This window comes from Cyrtonyx montezumae, unplaced genomic scaffold, assembly GCF_038088225.1.
Source record: "Cyrtonyx montezumae isolate F1298 unplaced genomic scaffold, pur_monq_1.0 scaffold_11, whole genome shotgun sequence".
NCBI lineage: Eukaryota > Metazoa > Chordata > Aves > Galliformes > Odontophoridae > Cyrtonyx > Cyrtonyx montezumae.
In genome coordinates this window covers 9,064,744-9,088,712 of record NW_027071837.1, presented here as the reverse complement: position 1 = coordinate 9,088,712, position 23,969 = coordinate 9,064,744, and the positions used below count along the sequence as shown (strand labels likewise).

Genomic DNA, 23,969 nt, shown 5'->3' with positions numbered 1-23,969 from the left:
CTCCATTCCTTGCACTGAGAGTCTCAATGCACAGCGAAGCACACAGTGCTTTGAAACCTGGGGATAGAAACCAGATTAAAGCCCCATTCACAACTTCATATCCCCCATTTCTCACTTCTAGTGACTTGAAAGAACAACCAGGAACACCAGGAAGACTGGGACCATCATGAAAGCCCAAAATTTGTGTTTTGAACTGTATGTGAAGATCTGAGATATCAACCTCTCTTTAAACAGCTACAGCACTCTACCACGTGATGCTGACCTAAAATGAAGCAGTTTTGGTGAGCAGCTACAGGTAATGGAAAGGCCTCTGCTGGGGCTGACCGCAGAGACCAAGAAGCCATTGCAGCCCTCTAACTTTGTTCATTCTCATTTTTTTAAAGAGGAAATAAATTCCGTGCACTTCCTGCCCACCACAGGGAGGCATTTGGGTCTTCCTATGGCTGTGGGGTGGGTTCTGGGTTGGTGCTTTCCAGCATGGAATTCATTTGCCATTCTGTTGCTCTATTGTGCTCAGAGATGGAATTCAGAAGAGGGCATTTGCTCCAATTTTCCCCATTCTTGTTTTTCTGCCTCTGATATGTTTTCAAGACACTCAATCACATCTTATTTCCATCACACAAAGGAAATGGAGGTGACCCCAGAAGCACAAGGACCCCACAGATATTCCCAAATCACTTTCAAACAGGGCGCTGGGGAGAAAAAAAGTCGTGCTAAACACAGACTGTGGCACATCACAATTCTGAGTGTTTATGGCTGAGCTACAATGGAAGTGCTGACAAGCCCTTCCCGCAGTGGTCCCAGCTGGCTCCACTGATAACAAATGACACGGAGCGAGCGGCTCTGATTCACCAGGGCTGCGTGCAACAGGGTGGGGAAACAAGTTGGGGCACAGCACTGCTCTGCTTTGTTATTTTCCTCATTTCTATTTTGACCCAAAGGCTGGAACATTTCAAATCAGCGTTGTGTGCGTTTTTTACCGTGAATATTTCAACATACATGAATCTTAAATACAGCGCTGCTCAGCTTAGCTCAGGAAATTTGAAGATTATCAGTGTAGTGACTATACATCTTTCATAAAAACATTGTTATGTGATGTACCAGCAAAATAACAAGCTTAAATGTGCTGTGGCACCGGCTGCATGCTTGCAATCAATTCCGCTTTGTACAAATGCAAAAATGTTCCCTTTGGAAATGAGCTGGATTTCTGATTTTTCCAGTGCCTATGGAACGTCCTGAAGGGATCAGAAGTGACACCGAGCAGCATGCATATGGATGTGCCACGGTGCAGCTCATTACAACCATCTCCATTTAAATACTTCTGCCCAAACAAGTGAAAATGCCTCCACATGTCAGCACAAATGGGGCTGGGTGCAGGGTGGGAGCAGCGGATCCACGGGTGCTTAGCATCCCTGCTGCACAGCCCATGCTAATGAGCTTCATTATTTAATAACAAACAGCAGCGTTTAATTAACGCAACCATCGCCATCCATATAATACTTTAATTACACCGGAGGCTGCTGGAAAGATGTCGACTTGAGGTGACACTGAGCAGCAGGTTCAGCTCTGCTCTGAGCACTGAGCTGTGCCCAGCAGTGGATAGACAGACAGAGCTACGCTGGGTGCCTTCACGTCCTGATTAATTATGAGCTGAAATCACTTCAGTTTGTGTTCTTTAATTGATGGAATGGGACATTCCCAATTTCCTCTCGATTGCATCCGTGTGCAGCTGCTGTTGGGTGCAGAGGGGTCTCCTTGCTGTACTATTCCAGTGGTGCAAGTGTGCAGATGCACAGGTATGCAGTGCACATGTGCAGGTGTGCAACATGCCGATTAGATTTGCTCAGGAGCTTTTCCAATTTGATTTATCACTATCTTCAGTTAGCTTTCTTTCCCTTGACGTTCATTTTTTGATATGGGCCAAGACCTTAAACGCGTTCATGGAAGGAGAGCTGGGTCCTGCTCCCACCTGGTGCTGGCAGCCAGAATTTGGGTGCCTGGGGACATGCATGGGGCTGGCACCTCGTTGGGTCGTGTTGGGATGCCTCCATGGGAGCCCACCCACAGCCTCAGCTCCTTCCTCACCTCCTGCAGTGCCAGTGTACATGGGTCCCCTGCTCTTCCCCCACTCCGCCCGCTCTTTTCAGACAAGAACGCGAAAACAAACATCTGCTTTTGAAACAAGCCCCTGCTCTGCGAGTTCATAAAGCTTCACTTGCTCCTCATGGAGCGAATTTTCTCCTTGGCAATTTATGCTTCGTCAGAAACGCTTTGATCGTCATTCCGCGCTATTGTCCGGGCGCTTTGTGAAGGAGCTCCCTGCCCTGCACACAGCTGCCCGTGCACAAAGCTGCAGCTGGAGCGAGGCTGCGAGGTGCCCTGCAAAGCAGTGACTCAGTGAGCAGATCAGCCCCGGCTCTGGGCTTCTGACCACATAATACAGCTATCAAAAAAATGGTTAATTGCTTCTGTCCGCTGCCCGATGGAGCGCTCTGATGGAGGGGAAGGAGCTCCCAGTGCTAAAGACACTGCTGTGTATAGGTGGTGGTGGCTTCAGCACAGCGATTTTGTTCCCAACAAAGACAAGAAAATGCCCTTTGCTTCCTGGAGTGTGAAGCACCGCGTGGAAGGGGCGATGAGAGGACCGGGGACAGTGCAGGGACAGCCCCAGGGACAGAGGCAGCGGCCCCAGGGCTGCACGGCCAAGGTGCCAGCTGCCCCGGGCACTGCCTTCACCTCCACCCCTGCCCAGCAGTTCCCTGCACGCCCAGGAATCAAAACGGACTGTGGGAATTCTGTTTGATTTCCTGAGAAAAATATGGGAAAAAAGAAAATCTTCCCAGTGGTGCAGAGGGATTTATAGACTGACCCGGAGCCTGGCGCGGGCAGAGCGTAACAGACGTAACAAACGTTGTGGCACCTGCTCCTGTCAGAAGCCCCAGCAATGCAGTTTGCTTTGGAACTCCTTGGGCAGCATTTGCCTTCGGCGGCAGAGTGAAAATAACACAGCTCCGTATTCCAGGAGCACTGATTTTTTCCCACCAGGAGTGAACGAATTAAGGCGCTGCAGCTCCACGTGCACACAGCACAATTAGAGCAGGAATAAAGCACTGCACGCGGCCCTGGCACCCCAAGCACTTCAGCACCCAGCCTGCCCACAGCCGCCACACCACCGAGCCCTCACAGGGCTCACTTATCCACGTTATCCCATTGATACAACTGCCCTCCATAAACACAAAGCAATAAACAGTTGTTTGTGTTGGTTTTAAACACTAAGCTACTCAGTAAGCAATGCAAAACCCAACTATCAGTTTCTTGGTTTTTTTTTTTTTGTTGTTGTTGTTTTTTTATTAAGACAATCCCACAGCTGGAAAATGAAACATCCTAGATTACATAAGTGACTTCAAAAAAAACTCTAGAAAAAAATCTTTACAAATTTACATTTGTACAATACAAAAACTAACAGCTCATTGCATATAAATATTACATTTGGTCTGCCAACGAGTGGCATCAAAATCCCTGAAGTATTCGTTTAAAGGGACCTGAGATAGCAGATGTGAAGATATGGGCATAAATATCACCTGAAATTAATAATAATCATCATCAACAGAGAAAGTATCTAATTCTGAGAGCTTTGTGCATTCTTGGAGTATTCTGTCATCCAGAGCATGAACTGTAGAGCCTAAATGTTGTGAATGTCACTGCTCCAACACCGACGCAGAGGAGCGGTGCTTCCGAGCGAAGCCTGCTACAACCACTGAGGTGGGAATGAGACGCCCATGCTGCTATTTCCATGGAAAAAAATAACAACCAGACTCAGAGTCCTGGATACATCCGAGCAGCCACCGCTCTCGGGCGGCACTTGGAGGCGCGGAACGGCAGTGTGGGGGTTTTGTGGGGCAGTGTGGGGGTTTTGTGGGGCAGTGGCAGCCCCGGCCCATCCTCCTGCCCAGCACTGCCCACGCAGAAAGCAACCCGAGAGCAGAGCACTGCTGCTGACTGCCCACCACGTGAAGTACTGCCCCGAGAGCTCCACATCTGGAAGTTCACCGATGTGGCTGTGGTTATTTCCCAGGAGCAGCAACTCCCCGACGCGGCACTAAGCCGCTCTGAGTTCTTGTATCAGGTACCCACATCCGCGCACATAAACGTATTTAAGCACCATTTTCATAATACTAGAGTTAAGGCTGCGACAGCAATTCCACTGTAAGGGTTCAGGGATCCATAGCACAGCTGTGTACGTTTGCTGTGGGCTGAACATCATGTACTAAACACGTACGAGCTCCCAACATGTCTCTGTGTTTCTAATACTAAAGATGAGTTTGGGGTGAGTTTTGCAGGCCGTTCCTGTACAGAAAGGAGTGCTTTTGTTTTTAAACGTGCAAACCTCCAGTACACTGATATTTGAAAGCACATGCACAGTAGTTTTCTATGAAACACACCTGTAGGAACACAATGACAGCCCCTGTGATGCTAATTAGTGGAGGTGTGTCCTCAGGTTGCTAACTGCTCTCAGTCCATCGCGTAATTAGCGATTCACAGAACGCCCCGTGACCACTAAAACCAACCAGTCAATCAGGAGCTGTGAACACGGCCAGAACACGGAACCAGGACACAGCCCTACGTGCTGACACAGCACCCCTACGCCGACAGCTCTCCGGGTTTCCCCACCCAAGTTAAAGATGAGACGGAAACCTCGAGCTCTTATCAGAAGTCGGACATCCCAGCCATTTTTGCTTGTAGTAGCAGTGCGTGATTTTGAGCAGTTGTCAGGCACGTGGGAGCAGCATTTCCAAATGCTTGCCAAGGTTATCGTGCTTTCTGAGGCCAGCAGAGCCTCCACCATTGTCAAAAGCAATGTATTTTAGTCCATCTTTCCACATTCTATCAATCCAGCAGGGTTTGTTGCCAGCACACGATGCCTGCTCCTCCCAGGGCTCGGCAGCTTTGCGCAGCAGCAGCAGCCAAGGTGCACATTTAAGAGAACGTTCAGGGAAAACTGAAACATGCAAAAGGTACCACATCTCAGCCAAATGATCACAGATTATTTCTCAGTGCTTCTGGTCAGGTTCGCCCGCAGGGCGGAGCTGTCAGGGATAAGGGAGCAACCTCTGCTACTGCTCTGCAGCAAACTTCTGTTACTGAAGGAGTAAGCCAAGATTGTTCCAAGCCCTACTAAGCAAACACGGTGGGCTCTCTCTATTTAATCATGGTGGCAATGGAAGAAAGAGACAAAGGATGCATCCCATCCCAGGCACCCCCAGCAGCTGGGGAACAGTGCTAACACAGAGAAAAGCAGGCATGAAAAACACAGGAAGTGATGGGAAAGTTCATCTGCCAAACAAACAGGAGGAAAAAGAATCAAGTCTCACACTTTGAGAGCTGAGCTGAAATAAAAGCCAACGGGATACCATGAAATCCCAAGAATATCAGAAATAACCTCTGGGGCAACAATGGGAAGCTAAACAAGAGGGGTGGAACACGAGTGGGAAAGCAAAAGATGACAGAAAATCAAAAGCAGGAGAAGTTTGAGCTGAAGAGATGCAACAGCACTTCAGAACTGCAAAGGGAGCTTGGTCATTCCCGCTCTGGTCCAGGAAAATATGGGAATGGTGCAGAGAGCAGATCTGCAGCCAAGAGAAATCCAAGGATACGGATTTCCAGTCCCATCACCACAGAGCACAAAGCACAAAGCTCTGTGAGGGTGAGGATCCACTGTAGTGACCCCTGGGGCAGAAGCCCCCTTTCCCAGGGCACCCCAGAGTGCCCCCACGTCCCCACACTTGTACAGCCGGACGATGCCTGACCTCACAGCTAGAGAAAACACAGCTTGCATCCTGCAGCACTGAAGCTCGAGAATGAACCCAGCAGCAAGGAGCCCCAGGCCTGCATGCATGCCTTGCTAGCCTTCAAGATCTAAGAACCAGAGCTGCAGGTCCGACTCTGGATGAAACAACACAAGGCTTAAACCACTCACTGCTACTGCTGCACCCACAGGGCTTCCTGCAGCACTCAGCAGCTCCTGGCAGAAGTGGGGATTTGAGAGAAAGCATCCAAGTTATCACAACATCAAAATGATTCCATGGAATGAGGTGATGAGAAATCGACTGCCCAACTCAGAGAAAGAATCCAGATACAAAGCTGAGTAAAAATAACATCTCTAAAACCAAGTTATTTGTCATGCTTACAAAAAAGTTCTCATGCACAAAAAGCAGGTATTTTTTGTTTTGCTTTTAAATAAGCAATAGCTCTGTCGTCCCAGCACGCCCTGCTGCCTAGCTCTTAACCATGTCACACAAGTGATTAATACTTACGCCACAGCAAAGTGATGCTTCACTGTTATCTTCACAGTACTTCATTACATAGAAAAGATACATTTGAGACTATGTTTAATATTACCCTAACTGTTGCTAAAATACACAAATTATAAAATGATTCATCTGGAATCCATGTATTTATCTCCCCTCAACCCCTACACAAAATAAATACGTTAAGTGGATCTCAGCCAGTCAGAAATATATGGAAAGCATTTCTTTTGCATTTCAAGATTTTCAGGCTTTAGAACAGAAACCATAGTGTTTACATTAGCTCAACAGGACTGATCCAGAAGAGGTACAGCTCTGACTACGAGCTGATGTGTACGTGCTATTCCTGGTTACCATACGTAGGAGGAGTGATCAGTCAAAGAAATAATACATATATATATTTTTTATAAATATATAAGCATATATATATATATATATATATATAAAATGAGAGATGAGAGGACAGGTATTTATATTTTAAAGCCCGGTACAGAACTAGCAGTGCCTCTGCATTATATTTTCACCAAGACACAACTGAATTAAGTCTAGAAACGGGTTATGGCTGATTCAAAACAGTTGATAAAGTGTGATTTTTCTACTGTACCATTAACTCATACTAATGCTCTGAGTAATTTAGGATATACTTTCCTCCATCACAAAACTAAACCTTTGCCTTTTTTTCAAGTCATTCTGTTTCCTACTAGAGGTTCTGGAAAGCGAGATAAAATAGATAGTGCTTAACACAGAAAAGCAAAAACTAAATTCCTTCTGCATCTGAGAATATACATGGGTCACTCTTTGCTGCCTGAGGTTTTCCAGAATCATTGACCAAGCCGTGTACAGAACGTAAGGATACTGGATGAAAGTTTTGTTTTCTTAAAAAAAGAATATTGAAAAATTCCACCAAAAATTTCTAATCTCTTTTTTTGCCTTTTCTTCTCTCTGTGTCACCTTAACTCACTAAACCAAACTGGCACTTCTTTTAGAAGTCAGATTCTTTTAGACAACAGGAGAAAACCAAAGTCCCACACGCATTCCAACCAGAACCTACAGAGCAAAGTGCCTGCTCCTGCCCAACAGGTCCAACACCCCGAGCAAAGCCACTGCATTTCCCCTGTATCACCACATACTGTACTACTGCTACTACCAAAATGATTTCTGATTTCAAGTTAGCATTTTGCAGTACCACAACAATACAGTGCAACATGAATTCGCTTCTGGAAGCTTGAGATACCAGAGTTAGCGTGGAGGATGGAAGAGCAACTTCCTAGCACTGCCAGCTCCATTCTGCTTCCCCAGCAGCTTCAAGGGGCAAACTGAAACACAGATTTGCACTAAGTGGCAGCAGAAATGCGTGGGAGACGGTTGACCTATCTGCACCGACAAATTGCCATCTGCTGAAAACGCTACGCTTCTGAAAACTCTGACAATTACTTACATTTGTTTTCATTGTGTCAATAAAGATATGTTTACTGCACAACTCAGTGAACAATTCCATCCTACAGCTCCTTCTTGCCAGTACTTCTTCAACACGTACTGAATAATAGCATCTATTTTCTTTTAAATTTCCAGTAGTTGTAAATAGAGGTAGCCGTGCTACTATTAAAAATCACGTTATGCTTTGAAGAGGAGGAACCTTTCAAATGTTGAATTACCACTTAGCTGCACAATCTCCATTAATACTATAAAAATATGAGAGGACAAAAAGAAAATAGATGCAAGTAACTTTTGCATTTGGCACCTTTTGTCTAGATATTCATACTTCTCAAGTATTCTCTTTTTAATAAAGTTAATGCACACATAGGACACACCACATCAAAGGTTTGCTACATATTTACAAGGCACCAACCCTTTCTCACTTTTTACACGAATAAAGAACTGATAGAAAGCACATCAGGACCCTCATAACTGTAGTATAGACATACTTCAGTTCAGCACAATTCACGACTGCTTGGCCTGGGAAGATTAAAATAATCCAGATCCTTCTTACAATATAGAAACTGTAAACATTTTATAGCTGCCTTTAGGATTGGTGTATTGTGCAAAAGTTATAATTATTACTGTGTATAAGGATTTATGGCAAAAACCACATAAAAACTCTGTAAGAAGGTGCTATTTCTATCATACAAAAACAAAACAAGGGAGAGAAGTCATAACCATGATTCAAAATGTCACGTTCTTATTGAGAAGCTGGAAGCCTCTTTAATGCGATGAGCTCATAGTGTGTGGGGAAGAATTTCTGTAATTTAAGGCCTAATGAGTAAGGCTTGCTTTGACCAATGAAGGGTGGCGATCTGAAGTCTGAAAACAAACGCAAACTGACAGAATGGAAAAGCACCACTGTGAAACGTGAGTGGAGTCCCCGCACATCTTGCTTGGTAGATTTTCTGGTAAAATCCCTGCAGTAGAAGGCCATTGAAGTTCTTGTTAAAATTGTTCTAAAGTTTTTCATCTGTCAATAATTCCATCCCATGAGATGGCTGACCCTGGCTTTTTCTGTCATTTTCCGCACCCTGCCTGACCTGGAAGTACCAAGGTTCAAAGGATCCTCGGTGTGCACAAAATTGTCATTGTCAGAATCGTCGTTGTACAGGACAGTTCTTCTGCCCTCGTTCCTCGTTCTGATTCGAGGTGGTCTACTGAATCGGCCTCCAAACACATTTTCACCAAACTGCCCTCCAAACAGCGTTTCAAATTCGTCATCTGTGATTCGGGCACGTTTTGCTCTGGTGGCTCCTCGTGAGGCTCCTCTGCCTCCTCGGCCTCTTCTTCCACCCCTGCCTCCGCCTCTTCTTCCTCTGCCACAGCCTCTTCCACCTCGACCACCTCTTCCCCCTCTGCTCCATCTCCCCCACCTTCCCCATCTGCCTCTTCTCCCTGTCCCTCTGCCCTGCCAGGTCCTTTTCCCACTGGTGAATTTTCTTTTGATTTTTCTTTTGGGTTTTTTGGATTGCACAACTTTGCTGTAGTCGTGGTCTCCGTCAATGTAATCCTGATCTGTTCTGGATGTTGATTCAGAGTCTGAATCAGAGCCACTTCTGCTTTCAGAACTTGAACTAGATCCTGATTCCCCACTTTCTGATGAAGACAAACCAGATTTTTCCTTTAATTCTCTTTTCTTCTTTTCTTCCTCCTCTGCCTCTCCCTCCTCTAGATGCTCATCTTCTGATGCACTTATTAGCTTCCTCTTCACTCCTGTTCGAGGTTCTCTGCCATCACCATTTGTAAGTGGTCCATCAGGAGAGCGATCTAAGCAAACACAAAATAACCCAGTTACCATCATAATCACATCTGAGCAAAACTGGGCCACAAAAAGTGGAATTCACCTTGTATGTCTCTGGGGCATACTGTGGAGGTGATGCAACTCTGAGCTAGCTGCCAGAGATGACCTTTATGTTCTGTGTACTCAAACTGATGTTCTAAGAGGAAAATTTATCAGACCAGAAGTAAATACAGTTCATGGCATCCTGAAGCATGGGCTAAAGACTCTCCTGACTAAGAGTCCAATGCAAATCCACTCGATAAAGGAGAACAGAGTGACTTGCTTGGACACAACCATCTAACAACACTTAGACAAATCCTACAGTGTTAAGAAAAAAGAGCTCCAAAATAAAATTCAACCCCCAAAAATATACATTAAAACAAAACTCAGCAAGTACTGCTTATCAAACACAAGTTCTCAAAAGGCTTAGTCCAGGCAGCATTTGTGGCAAACCCAAAAATGCTCACTGGGATTTCTGAACATCTTAAGTTAAAAACACAGTAAAGTGCTTTGCTGGCTTGGGACCAAATTTGTTTTCAAGGTTACAAATCTGACAATGAAAAATAAATACCTTCTTTAACACAGGATACAAAAAGCTCACCTGCCATACACAGCACTGCTACAGCATGGTAGCATGGACTTGAGAATGACTTTAGAAATTTCAGCCAGTGCTCATTCAATGCCTACCTCAGTGAAAGTCCTGATTGATGTGCTCCGAAGACAAAATAATGAAGGTTTCAGACTGTTTCCACTTCTAATTATAACTGCTTATTTCAAATATATTAACAATATGTAATTTTAAATTGGAATTCTTTTATTTATCTTTGGTTTCAACTTGATTAGTAAAAGGATGAGGTTTTGGGATAGAGATTCTTTCAGCTTTTTTTGCCTCTTTGTCATTCTTGAAGAAACTGTACTTCCCAAGAAGTTTAAGAGCAATCAAGTTTTCCATCTGGAGAAATTTTAAAGGACTCCATTGAATTATATGTAGTATTTATGTGCATGCCACCATTCAGACAAGAATTATAAATAGTAAGCTAAATTAATTTGAGTATGTTTTGGGGCTATAGTATATTAGACCCAGGCAATACCATAAGATCAGACAGAAACACCATCTTTCATTTCTAATGAAATCAGTCATTGAAAGAATAGAATACTTAAGTCCCACCTTGTTTCACTGGTGTCAGTTTACTTCTGATTGGTTTAATTTTCCCTGGATCGATGGTATTTCCACTTCGATTCTGTGCATTTGAGCCTGAGGAAGATGGCTGGACTTCCACTTCTTCACCAGTGACTGAACCCAGAGGTTCCTCTGTTGTATCTGAAACTTAAAATGGGACACCACTAGCTCAACAGAGTATCTTTCATCCTCAATTTATACATTTGAAATGCATATATATTTTTGGGAAGTTCTGTATCACCTGAGTTAGACAGGAGGTTAGTATTACCAAACTGCCCCTCCAGTCATGAAGAGACACAGATTCCTCCACAGTGTAACTCGAAGTAAACTTAACGGATTTGTACTTGCTATATGAGGAAAGCCCATGCTTGATTAAATTCTTAGCAAGGACAGGCCAAGTTTCCTCATTCCCTGAGCTTTACCAATAACTTAGCAAGAAATGGAGGGTTACATTCTGCTAATGTGATTTACAGGCCACGTATTTACACAACTTTGCTCGTTCAACAGGTGAGTTTTGCATGTGTCTCATGAATATAAGATTTAAACTGAATATTAAATATCCTTCAGCTTTTTCATCATTCTGCAGACAAGTTGCTACAAGAGAAAGGATGCATATTAGAAAACTTCTCACCATGAGATGAAACTGAAGAGCTAGTCCTAGTCAAAGGCAATGAGGTATTCTGGTTGGTTTTAGGTTGAATCTTCATTTGTTTCTGTTTCCCTTTTGGACTGAAGACACAAAAGATCCCAAAGAAATAAAACTGTTAGTAACAAAGGAATCAAAGATGACAAATCCCCCTGCATGATGGCATGGTTTCTTTTGGAATCAAACTCGTAACACAAATGATCTTTCTCCCCTTGGTGCCTGTGAAGATGGAGTAACACTAAAAATAGTAGCAATATCCTGTTTGATAAAGGCATTTGAGTTTTTAAAAGCAAGGCATGAGAGGGTTCTTTTTTTTTAATCTCACCTTTTAAAACTGTAATACTCAGTCTCCATGGATAATGTATCATACAGAAGTCAATGAAGTGTTACACTGCACTTTTTCAACCTTTACTAAACAATGGCAAAAACAAATTTGCTTTTTCATTTTATCCAGAGGAACTACTTCTAATGACACAGACTTTCACTTAACAGATTTAGGGACAAACCATGAAGCGAGTATGGGATTTGTACTCATGGCTTTACCACCCAAAAGAACAACTGCATCAAGAACAAGCAGTACCATTACTGGGTGCCTATTTACAAAAGTTTGTCTACTACCGTGAAGATGTATCTCAAATAATACGACAGCACATCTGACTAGTATTATGTTACCTGGAGGCTCTGCTAGTTGATGGTGAACTGCTGCTGCTTCTTAGCCGTTTTCGGTACCGGGGCCTTTTCCTCTTCTGGCATTGCATTGCTGACTTGTACTCAGAGATGATATTTTTCATATGATTTTCAAATAAGGCAGATAGTCTAAGTGTCATGCTGTAAATCTGGGGTGAGAAAGCATGGCCATACTTACTATAACTTGACTAAATGAAAGATCATTAAGAAAGTATTAAAAATTGCCCAGACATCAGCTTCTCAGTGTAAAAGAAAAGTTCTTGGAAACTTCAAAGATCTTTACAGATAATTTCATTCATGATACAAGTTTATTCTCATGACAGAAAGTATTTATCCTGCTTTACTAATCACCATAAAGTACAGAAGCAATCCCTAAAATAATTTGAAGTACCAAGGGGAAAAAAAAAAAAACAAAACTTCACTGTCCCCTCATCTTAGCTTTTGGCTATAATTCCCTAGCAAAGAGTCCTTACACTAGCTCCTTTAGAGCTGCAGAAAGAAGCAACCTGAAGTGTCCTCACTCCTAATTTTTATGTCAGGTATCAAAAACTTTATGCTATTTTTCCTTATCTTCTTTCTAGGCTACACCTCTGAGTAACCTCATTCCTAAATTCACACATATATCTTTCTCTGTATTTCAGGCTATTTATCTCTGTTCATAATTTTACTTTGTATGTTTTTCCCTTATAATTGTGCCAGCTCATAGTTCAAACTCACCATATACAAAACAAAATTCTTAATTTCTTTCTTATGTCTATACTCTTCTGTTGCATACAGTCTTATGGATGTCACGTAAACACCATCAAGGCAACCTCATCAATATCTTATACCAAACCAAATTCTTTGACAAAGAGTTTTCTTTCCCTTCACACAACCTAATTCCTGTCCCCTGGCTCTTACATTGCAGCAATGTCTCCTTAGCTCTGGCATGTGTTGTCCTGCCCTTCTTGCTTCCACTTGGGATGCTGTTGCCAAGACAGTAAAACAAGACTAGAAAGCCTCAGGATTTTGACATACATTTGGCAGTAGATGAACCTGCAGTGGCAGAAGGCCCAGCTGTGTGCCCCAGCCCTTCCACAAAGATTATGCCACTGAGGCACTTCACAGTATTTAAGCAAATGGATATTGATGGGCCACTTTATTAAAGTAATTTAGGAGTTGACTCACAAGCTGTTCAGTTATAAATACACAGGGAAGTTTCCCAGGGGGTGCACCACAGTAAATAATGCACCACCAAACTTAATCTGATGTCAAGTGCGTATAAAACATTATTGAATCACCTGTATTGTTGCAATCCTCTACTAACTTTCTCTCTACTCAAGCAAGTAAAAATTATTAGTCTTTATCTTCAGAGCTTGCCCCTACTCACCTTTTGTCCTTCATGTACTGTATTCATGCAGGGCCAAAGATCTTTGTAAAGAAGAAATTAAAATTTTTACTTACTCGAGACTTTTTATTAGGAGTGTATGCTTTAGAGTTGCAGAATATTAAACGAATATCTTTGTAGAATTCCAAGGGACTAGTGTAATTCCCTGCTTCCAAGGTTTCTTTCACAGTGCTGAAGTCCATAGGAGTGTCAACAATATCTCGGTAATCCTACAAGAACACGCAAGAATTAATAAAGGCTGATGACAGCAACACCTATGGCAGACAGTGAAGACATCTAAACTATCCCCACAACAATGGCTGTTATGTAATTATTTCCACTTAAGACAGAGATCTGAGAATTACTGCAGATAATTCTCTGAAAACACCAGTGCACTGCACATGACCCATTCCAGCTCAGAAAGAGAAAGATTAGAAATACATCCAGCATGGAACTTTGCCAAAGGATGAACACCATCTTGTTAAAATTTTGAGTATGGAAGTTGTACTTACAGGATAGGAAAAGAGGTCAACTGGCTGTCTAAAAGGCTCAGAGTCCTCTCTTTCATAAATTAGGTTTAACAACTGCTTGCATTGCTCTTTCCAAGCATCAGGGCTTCCTTTCATGGGCTGTCTTTTTATTCGTCGTCTTACCTGCTGGGAAACATATTTCATCATCTTTCAAAATATTCAGAATTTCCACTTTAGTGCCTATTAATTTACTAGTGTTCTGATTTGGAGCAGATTTCCAAAATTAAAAACAGAACTACAATAAGTCAAAGCATAGCTAATGGCACAACAATAAGCAGTATGCAAATTGCAGACATATGCTTTGTCTGGCAATACTCATATCCATATGAAGTATGCAATATTTCAGATTAAAGCCTGCTACTGCTGTCAGTTTTCCCTCAATTTTCATTGCAAACTGAATTTGTTCTAGATATCTTTCAGATCAAACAACAGCAACAACAGCAGATTCTTCAGCAATTATGTTTTCCTGGACAGCAGCATCTTTAGTCTGGCAGCACGGACATACATACAACTGAATGCACACAGTTTGAACTACAGACTATAGGCTGATAAAAGATTTAATTATTTAGTTCTGAAATAAACTATTTCAGTACCTGTTCTACCTGTCTTCGTAAGCTAAATCAACCAGAAATATTTACTCACTCGTCGTTTTCCAGAGGAAGTTCCTGGAGCATCTGAATCTACATCTACTTCTGCCACCTAAAGGAAAAGGTGATGATTACACACACACAAGCTTGATTGCACACACAAGCAAAGGAAACAAGCAGTTACAACAAAATATCAGCTAATACGATTACAAACTACTCAAATGAAAAGATAGTTTTGAGCAAAACAAAAACCAGTTTCAAATCAAAAGTTACATAACTTCTGGGTAGAAGGTAGAAAAAAAAGGTAGAAAAGACACTCCCTCTCTTTTCCAATCCAAATTTGTTTCCACAGATATTGCATTTAAACATCAGATAAATATTAGTGGATTGTTTTCAGTCCTTGAGAATTCAGCTAAGTCTCTGTCTTGCTGAGCTATACACCTCTGCCTAAACATTGATGCCACAAGCAGTTGTACTGAATTCACTGTGATTTCATGTAGTCTCATGAATTAAGTTCTGTAACTTTTTCCAAACCCTGAATTTAAAAATATAAGTTCTCACAATCATACGTAATGGCCTTACCTCTTCCTCTTCATCAGTACTGCTCAGGTCTTCTGCTTTCACCTTATTATATATATCTAATATATCCGTACAACTCTGATCCCTGTAAAGCAATAAGAAAAGTCAAAATATGTAACTGAATTTCTTAGAAACTCAAGACAGCAGGTCTATGAAGTTAAAAACAAAAAAGTCTACCCAATGAAGCGAAGTAACACATCTGTTACAATTTTGGCTGCTTTGACTATAGGACTGTCTGGCTCGTTGAAAGTCCTGGCATTGTGTTCAATGTATCGTACCTCCCACATCAACGCAGAGATTCTCCTGAAACAAAGACAACAACAAAAATGACAGGGATGGAGAAGAAGGTGTATGCTATTCACCTTCTGATTTCAGTAGATTTCTTGAGATTAAAAAAAAAAAAAAAATTTAAATTGAGTAATTCAAGTACACAGGAAGCAGGTTGACAGAGACACAGAGAAGTGGTTTGTGTTCAGTCCCTGCTTACTGCCCCACTAAGTGGGCAGGTTGAGTCAACTTAGTGGAGGAAAGAGGTCCCTCTTCAAATCAGCAATGAATGGAAAGAAAAGAGACAAACATACTGAAGAAGAAAACCTTGTAAATGAAGTGGTCCCCAGGGGAAAAGAACATGATAGAAAAAGATAGTAATTATCACGAAGTTAACTGGTAAAACTGAGAGTTCCAGTTTACAGCAATATTTTGCCCAATTCTAGCAACTGCAATTAGAAAAGTATTTGGTTCAAAGGCAGCAAAGATACAGACCAAATACACTCCACTTGTATGTGTAACAAAAAGGACACTCCAGATCCAGATATACCAGCTTTTGCTCTAACACAACATGACCAAAAGAAATGATTATATAGTAAGACTTACTTTGAACAAAGTCAAATCCAGTCTCACTTTCTGCTTTCAGTTTACCAAATACATTCCCTAAATGGCACTGCGTGTTATTTAGCTAAACATATTTTCCTCAAATAGGCTACAGTAAATGTAGATTACAAATAGAAATCAAACTGACCTATAAAACCTGTTTTCAAGTCTCCTCCTGATTGTGGTGAGGTCAGTTGGATAAGCAACTACAGTGCAATACATGGGATAGGCACTAAGGTCCACTGGAACAGCAAAGGGATTAGAAATGTCTGAAAGACAAAAGATCAAAGTAATTCAGGTGCCTCAGATGGTATCAGTAGGGCAGTTATAAAATGACTAGATGCCTTATAATAGTTTCTGTGTTTCCTTTCTAAGAATTCAGCAAAAGCAATACATGGTCATCACATGACATTTAATGGACTCTTTTCAATTGTTTAGCTGAGAACAGTTCAAATACTTCATGCCAATTCCCAGCACTCCACCCTATCTACCATGCAGTTATATGCAGCCATGTGGACGTCCCTAATACTTCCACCTTTTCTCTCCAAACATACCAAGAGAAAGAAGTTGCTCAATCCCCCGAATTACTCGTTCACATTCTTCATCTCTGGAATGGGCTCCCCATTCTCCTTCTTGGGGTTTGTAGAGAAGAGCTGTCAGCTCATCTGGAGTCACAGGAACTCCAGCACCAACCTCCTCTGGATAAGCAGCTAAATATGAAGAATTCAATAACAGTGAGTACTTGCAATGATGCAAACCATTTTCTTTACATATGGACACAATTGCAAAACACACTTACTTCCTTCTGGAATTGGCTCCATGTCCCACGGACTCATCTTCTCTCTTTCATTATTGTCCCAGCTTTTAAGAATAAAAATAAAAATAAATACATTCACATATGTAAACTAAAGCATTTCATTTTTCATCTGGTTTGGTATAACAACATATATTCTTCCTCTAACGGACTTGAAAAAAAAAAGGTAATGTCTATTAAAAAAAAACTCCTTATTTTTCTCTTGTATCTCCCATGCATTCACTGCAATGCTATTTATGCTGGAAGTGTTGCTTTAGGAATCAGATCATCATGAAATACATGAAAAAAAAGTGGCTTATTATATATGTAAATGGAAAAAAAAAAAAGGATCAATGTTCCTGAAGTACACATTGAGCACATTGACACGTCTGATATATTGCAGCTACGTAAGTACTTACTGGACAGAGTAGCACTGGAAGGAACTATCAGGGTATTCTGCCTGAAAAGGCTGCTGACTCTCCACAGTGCCAAACCACCAAGCGTCATCTATTATACTGCGAAATCTATCCCCTGTAAGGAAAAAGATGGCATTCCACAGAATTTATCATTTCTCTTTTCTGTTACAGGAATACAGAAAACATTAAATAAAGTTTCCAGTGATCACTATATTATCAAGTGTGACACAGCCTTTTCACATCGTGTTACACTGATGTCACACATCATTTTACAAACACATCCCCACAAATCACAAGTACATAGCCTGACTCTGAAAAGTTGGGCTGTGTGAGTGCTACAGGAATATCAGAGAGCTCCAAAATAGAAGATTTGTAAGTTAATTACAAAATAAAACACAATCTTCTAGAATCTTTAGCACAAAGTAAAACTATTCATAGAGTATATAGTACAATCACTTTACAGTTCTTTCAAGCAGTGCTTACCCTTATGTATACCTAAATGTTACAATTTGTCGTGAGCACCTTTTCCCCCATTTCAACTTCTAAAGTATAAGCTATTCACAGTGAGAGAAAAGACAACTACCAAATTTTATCCTATTAAGCAAGCACAGAAACGTTTCAAAACACAGAGCAGTGGAAGTAGTTACCTATTTGCCAGTTCCTTTCTTTGGCTTCATTATAAAACTGATGCAGCACAAGGAAGTCAATAACATCTGGCATATCGTGATACCTTTATGAAATAGAAAAACATTACTTCTATTATCCACAAGCATTGTACCACAAGTACAATAGAGTCTCCAAACACAAACATTCATGCATTTTGTTTTCACATTTGGTATAATAATGAATTCATGCAATCACATCTTGAAAGAGAAGAAAGAAAAAATGGGGGAAGCTTGTAAGGCTCAGGAAAATTTCTTAAAGAACACCATCAGAATTTCAGTTACTCACTTAATGGAAAATGATTCTCCTGTCATTTTGCCTGTGATTGGATCTAGGAATGCAAGCTTCAAGCAGCAGAGTGTAGGAGGCCCAACTTCGTATTTAATTCCTACAGTCTTCACAAATTCTTGTTCCTATTTATCAACATACATAGAACAACATTATTTTAACATGCTAACAATACAAATGTCCATGTTGAAGTACCAGACCTGTAAACAAAAAATTAAGTGTGTTTCCACTTTAATGGGTGAAATTATCGGGGCTGCAACATTTCTTTACCAAGAACTAAAAATTAATTACAGTCTCCTTGAAAGGAAAACTAAAAATATAAGATGCTCACAAAAATACCTGAGCAAGATGCCCACAACTTATTTAATTTTTGTGAGAAGATTAAGGCACACTACCTTCTGTTTCAACCATACTGATGGCACTAAGGGTTATGTCTGACTAAATCCAGGGCCTCTCATCCCTCTATAGCAACATACACAGGAAGGAAAAGGAAACTCTTCCTTCTGAAGAGGAAGTTCAATATTAGCCTTGTACAATCACATCTGTCAACCATGAGAAGGTTAAGATGTATATCATAAGTGAAATAACATTTCCTTTTTCTTTGAAAGGCAACTTAGTGATGCCTTTGAAGATTACAGGTGGAGTCACTCAGTACTTAGCAATAATATCAGGATAGTTTTCCAGTAAAGCGATTATTTTCATATGTGTATAAATACTAGCACATATGTGCTCTTTGCTTGATGTGAAATCTGAATACAGCAAAACAAAATATGAAAGCACTGAGGACTTGGCATCACTGGACTCAGTAATTCAAAGTAAAAACGTTCAAAAAAGTAGAACTTGTAAATATAATATCTAGTCAAACAGTAATACTTTTATTTTGCAAAAACATGTTTTGTAATGTCTTCCTGTTCCAAGAATTTAAGAACATACTCAATTACATGCTTAGCTGCATTCTGTTCAAGGAACCTTGTGCATGCATTAGGATCTTTTACTTGTTGCCATCACTTGTTACCATTTAAAACAATACCACCTAAAGGTTCAGGTCATTGCTGAGCATTGATAGAGCTATAAATATCTTATGTGGGGTGGATGCTGCTTAAATGAGCAGGTTAAGAGGGAAAAAAAGTAGAAATGCAAAAGGGACCTCTGGCAGTCATCTAGTCCAACACTTTTTCATACTGGAAAGCCAGGTTAACACTACAGAGGCATTCAGCACTTTGAAGTATCCATTTAACTTACCCTGAGTTCCATTTTGTTCCATGGTTGTTTTTGCATGTTAATACTGTAAATTTTTGCTTTTCTTACTGCCCGCACATAAGCTTCATGGCCTTGCCTAAAGTATATGATCTTAAATGAGAATTAAAAAAAAAGTTTATTTTATTTTACTGATAGTTCTGTTCCTGTTTGTTCTAAAACTTTTACAAACACTTCAGGCAGTGTGCCTATTAGAATGTACTGCACACTTCCTTATTTGACTATAAGGCACTCCTTATATCCTTAAAAATGTCTATATACAAGCCCCCAAAGTAGTCACTGCTATAGGCTTTCAAAATTGAGATGGTCATAAAGCATACAGATTTGTTAGAAAATGCATAATCGACTCTTCTTTCTATTCAGAAATTACATGTGCACATAAAAAGACATAGGACAGCTATCAGTAAGCACCTGGTTTCCTAATTCAGTTATCTTGAACATGAGTCACTGAAAGCTAGGTTTAATAGTGCCAACCAAAAAAAAAAAAAAGTTTATCAGCCTAACTGGGAATTTAAAGACTACAGTCAGTATTACCTCATCTCCCATCTGTGGGACAAAAGGTGAGCGGCGGGGTATAGTATCCAAGATCCACTGTGGGGCCAGCCACTCTTCACTGGGTTCCCCTTCCATTGAAAGCAGTCCACTTGGTTTCTTAAATACATGAAATTTAGAGCACAAGCTGCAATTACTGTGGCAGAGCATACGAGCAACTTATTATAAGGCATGATCTAAAGATAACTGTATATAAAGGGTAAAGTAAACACTGCAACCTTCCAAAAATCTCAACTAAATCAAAGGTGGTAACAAGCAATCTTCTGTTTAATTGACAGTGAACAAGATGCTCATAAATAAAGAGACTATGTTCTTTAAAAATATGCTACAGGTCTTCTCTAACAATTATTAGAAAAAAAAAAGCAATTTGCATATTTATGAAGTCAATAAGGCCCTCATATATTAAAAATGCCAACCTTTTTTCTAGGTTGTTTCAGTTTCCTTCGTTTTTGCTCCACTCCTTTTGTTCCCTTCAAATTTTCATCTTCAGAACTACTACAAATTTTCCGAGCTGCCTGCCTTGTTTGTCTCTTTGGAGGCTGCAGATTAATCCCAGCATCTGCTGTCCAGTCAGAATATTCACTTGATGAATCACTGTAGATAATATAAAATTGTAAGAAAGAAAACATCACTTCAGTTTCCATACAACAGAACAAAAAGTTAAATCCTTCAACCTCCTTTTCTGGTTACGTGAAATACACGTCAGGATCAGGGCACACTTACATTATCTTAAAGAATAGAGAAGTGATATACAACAGATAATTTTAACAATTGCAAATTCCAGGTAAATCTAGGAATTATGTCTGGTACTTATTTTCATGCTAAATATCTCACTGATTCATGGACTGACTTTATGAGAACTGACCTAATTATATGAAAATAATCAGAAAATTATAGCCATCTTGAAAATACATTTCCAATTTTAATACCCAAATAAGACATACAGTATCTGTATCAGCTCATGTTCTGCTCAGCCATAAAAGCATAGCATTATGGAAAAAGATTGTGGTACTTGTACAAAAAGACATATTGACTATGGAATAATTAATTAGTGAAACACGAACAGAAAACATGGATGCATTTCTAACAATATTTCTACTTGATATGACTAAATGGCATCAATTTTTTTCAAGAATTTCTTAGTTTAAAAGGAGATTTTCATAGAAAAGTTGTTTAAAAATTTTTCTTTGCTTTCAAAAATAAAAAAAGAAACTCTTTAAGTGGGAATAGAAAAGGAGGTACTCATCAACAACTAAGAATTTTCACACATATTCAACACTGTATTTAAGTCGCTCAAATACACAGAAGTATTTAATAAGACTCTGGAATTCTTTTGTTAACATTTTAAACTACTTTAGTCTACTATAGCTTGCTTTAAAGTGTCATAGGGAGTAATAAATCTGTATGTTTACAAGGTTTCTCAGTAACACTTCTTCCTGAAGTTGCAGTCACAGTTTCACAATATCAAAGCAAATGTCTTACTTATCTTACCCAAATCACATCATCTAATAAAGAGGCTGATAAATCTACCTGGAGCTGCTGTCGCTTTGCCATGTTGCCACAGGATCATCCACAGATGCATCACTTGTGCCAACTGTCTCATCTTCCTGTATTAAAAACAAAACGTTTCACTCTGGGGCAAAGTTAGATGTGTATCATTTTTATTTGCAATGCTATATGGTTTGTTCCAGTTGAGGAAAGCTTTGTAGTTAAGGACTAATTTAACTCTTACTATAGCCACAATTTATTTCTATATTTTAATATTACACTACATACTTACATAATCCCTGGTGTGAATTCTAACAGTACTTCCACTATAGAATGACTTTTTAATCAATAAAATACTTAAATAAATTTTGGTGTTACCTGACTGTCTTTATAGCTATTCTTTATGCTTAGAGAGTTCACAATGCTTAGTCTCTTTTTACTCTGCATGTCTCCTTGTTGAGAAAAAGTTATATTTAATCTGGTATATTTTAAGTTCTTCCATTGTCAGTATCAATGGTTAATACCAACACCTCTTTCAACAACAGTCTACGGATGCAGATGAAATCAAAGTACACGTACAGCATGAACTCTACTACGTGTGAATGCCCAAACTGTGATTTAACCGAATCCAGTAAAAATTACTTGTAAATATTTCAGATTTCCAAAGATTCACTACTTGTTTTAATCTAGTTCTGAACATTGTGCTGGCACTGAGGTAAATGATCCTCTCTATCCAAGATTAACATGCTACAGTAACACCACAAAGCCAAAGGATCAAACAGTTGATGTGTTATTTCATATGTGGAGGAACTCTTGTGCCCTAGCAGTAACAGTTCTCTCAGTACAACTGCTGTCAAAACACAACGTTTGTTAACAGGGAACATTTGGGAGGAATCACTTGATGTGTCAGACCTCTGAGGAGCTCTCTGACTCCTCCCGTGGACGTGAGTTTTGACTTGCTCCTTGCTGACTGTGCTCTATGGTGGAACGGGTCTGATAGGCATGCTGGCGTTTGCGCTGGTTCCTTCTCAAAGATCTTCCACTTCCTGGTTGGTAATCATTCTTTTATCACATGAGAGATAAAAAGAAAACAGGTACACATTTAATAATTAATTATGGAGTTAAAAGATATCTTTTAAAATCGACTATAAATTCTACCCTATCTACAAATGCCAACCAGGAAACCTAGAATTGAAAAGTCATCTTTTACAGACTTGCGGTTTCCCATTTCAGTACGCGTTGTTTTTCTTTTCTTTTTTTGTTTCCAGTTGGAAGTTTTATGCTTATTTGTTTAATATCAATAATACTTTTTGAAGTACCCTTCTTTCTAAGAAGGATTACTATGATGAAATGTAACTTTTCCAAAACAATACCTGCAGACTCTGGATAACATGAGAATCAGTCACTTAATGATGGCACCTCTAATCTTTCTCCTAGTTCCTGTAAAGTCTAACTGAGAATTTACCATGATGCTGCTTTTTTGCCTTCCCAGAGTCATCCTACAACTGAAGCTTATGGACACAGATTTACCACTGTTTTTTTGCACATTATAGTATAAAAACAGACAAATTACAGTTACAGAGAAAAGTGAGACAAAGTAACAATTAGCACTACTGATTTCTAAATCATTTCATTTTATTTTCTAGCTGAGTTCTCAGAACTGTTTGACACCCAGGTTCTCACTCCTGGTGAATTAACTCACCCGCTGCAAGGTATGGGATGGTTTTCTCTTCTTTTCAACAGTGTATAAACCAATTTCAATTTCACCTTTGGCAGCTCGACATTCTTCCTGGACCCTAATTACACACAGGAAACATCCATTTTATTCACTAAATCATTACATACTCAACAGTCTCTTTATACATTAAAATACTTCTGTGTCTCTTGCTACAAGCAATCTAGGCTCAGGTCTTCCTAACACCATTCACACATACTTCACGCCAAGGAAACTGAAATGTATTAAAATTAGTGTGGGGCTTGCTTGTCTTTAAACAAAGCTTCAGGAAGAAAGAAGAATCAAACATTTGAAATTAACAAGGAAAAAATGTGTATTTTGAACCACTGAAAAAAGACTTAATTGAGAAGGAATTACTGTTCTTACAGCAAAAGCTACCACTCTAATCCTACTATCTGAATTTCCAAACAAATCCCAAAAAACTGAACTTCTGAAAAATCATTTTCTAGAACCTACACAAGGTGTATGGAAGAATCACAAAACATCATACAATTTCATCTTCTTTCCCTATCTCATTTGGCTTCTTACTTGCTGATGCCTGGGGGAAGCTCATTCACCACCACTCTTCTGCTCCATGCCATGAGATCTCTCTCTGTTGCCATTTGACTTCGGGGAGCATTGTGATGCATTTGCCGGACCCCTTCAATCTGACCGCTTCTCCGGAGACCAATATTTGGTGGAGATGCTATTTCCAAGGCTGGACTTCGAAGAGCTCAGGGGGGGAACAAAAAAAAGATTTTTCTTCACTTCTATGACCCATCAATA

The 23,969-nt window shown here is 40.1% G+C and overlaps 1 protein-coding gene across 3 annotated transcripts in view; it reads right to left on the bottom strand.

Annotated features, from left to right (window-relative positions):
• Nucleotides 1–7,631: 7,631 nt before the first annotated feature.
• The window catches only part of BRWD3 (bromodomain and WD repeat domain containing 3), a 49,044-nt gene continuing 32,706 nt past the window's right edge, over nt 7,632–23,969 (bottom strand). The window contains exons 19-40 of one of the 3 annotated variants that reach the window (XM_065729523.1): nt 23,733–23,916; nt 23,172–23,265; nt 22,382–22,531; nt 21,512–21,588; nt 20,398–20,575; nt 19,964–20,080; nt 19,415–19,522; nt 18,173–18,297; nt 17,869–17,951; nt 17,225–17,336; nt 16,812–16,873; nt 16,567–16,722; nt 16,161–16,281; nt 15,320–15,445; nt 15,146–15,227; nt 14,619–14,675; nt 13,959–14,102; nt 13,524–13,676; nt 12,066–12,229; nt 11,379–11,476; nt 10,736–10,894; nt 7,632–9,554 (exon numbers count right to left, since the gene is read on the bottom strand). In XM_065729523.1, the coding sequence (XP_065585595.1) occupies nt 8,761–9,554; nt 10,736–10,894; nt 11,379–11,476; nt 12,066–12,229; nt 13,524–13,676; nt 13,959–14,102; nt 14,619–14,675; nt 15,146–15,227; nt 15,320–15,445; nt 16,161–16,281; nt 16,567–16,722; nt 16,812–16,873; nt 17,225–17,336; nt 17,869–17,951; nt 18,173–18,297; nt 19,415–19,522; nt 19,964–20,080; nt 20,398–20,575; nt 21,512–21,588; nt 22,382–22,531; nt 23,172–23,265; nt 23,733–23,916 (3,344 nt within the window). In that variant the 3' untranslated portion in view covers nt 7,632–8,760. The remainder of the gene's footprint in view (nt 9,555–10,735; nt 10,895–11,378; nt 11,477–12,065; nt 12,230–13,523; nt 13,677–13,958; nt 14,103–14,618; nt 14,676–15,145; nt 15,228–15,319; nt 15,446–16,160; nt 16,282–16,566; nt 16,723–16,811; nt 16,874–17,224; nt 17,337–17,868; nt 17,952–18,172; nt 18,298–19,414; nt 19,523–19,963; nt 20,081–20,397; nt 20,576–21,511; nt 21,589–22,381; nt 22,532–23,171; nt 23,266–23,732; nt 23,917–23,969) is intronic. The other 2 variants (XM_065729525.1, XM_065729524.1) reach the window with 2 other exon arrangements.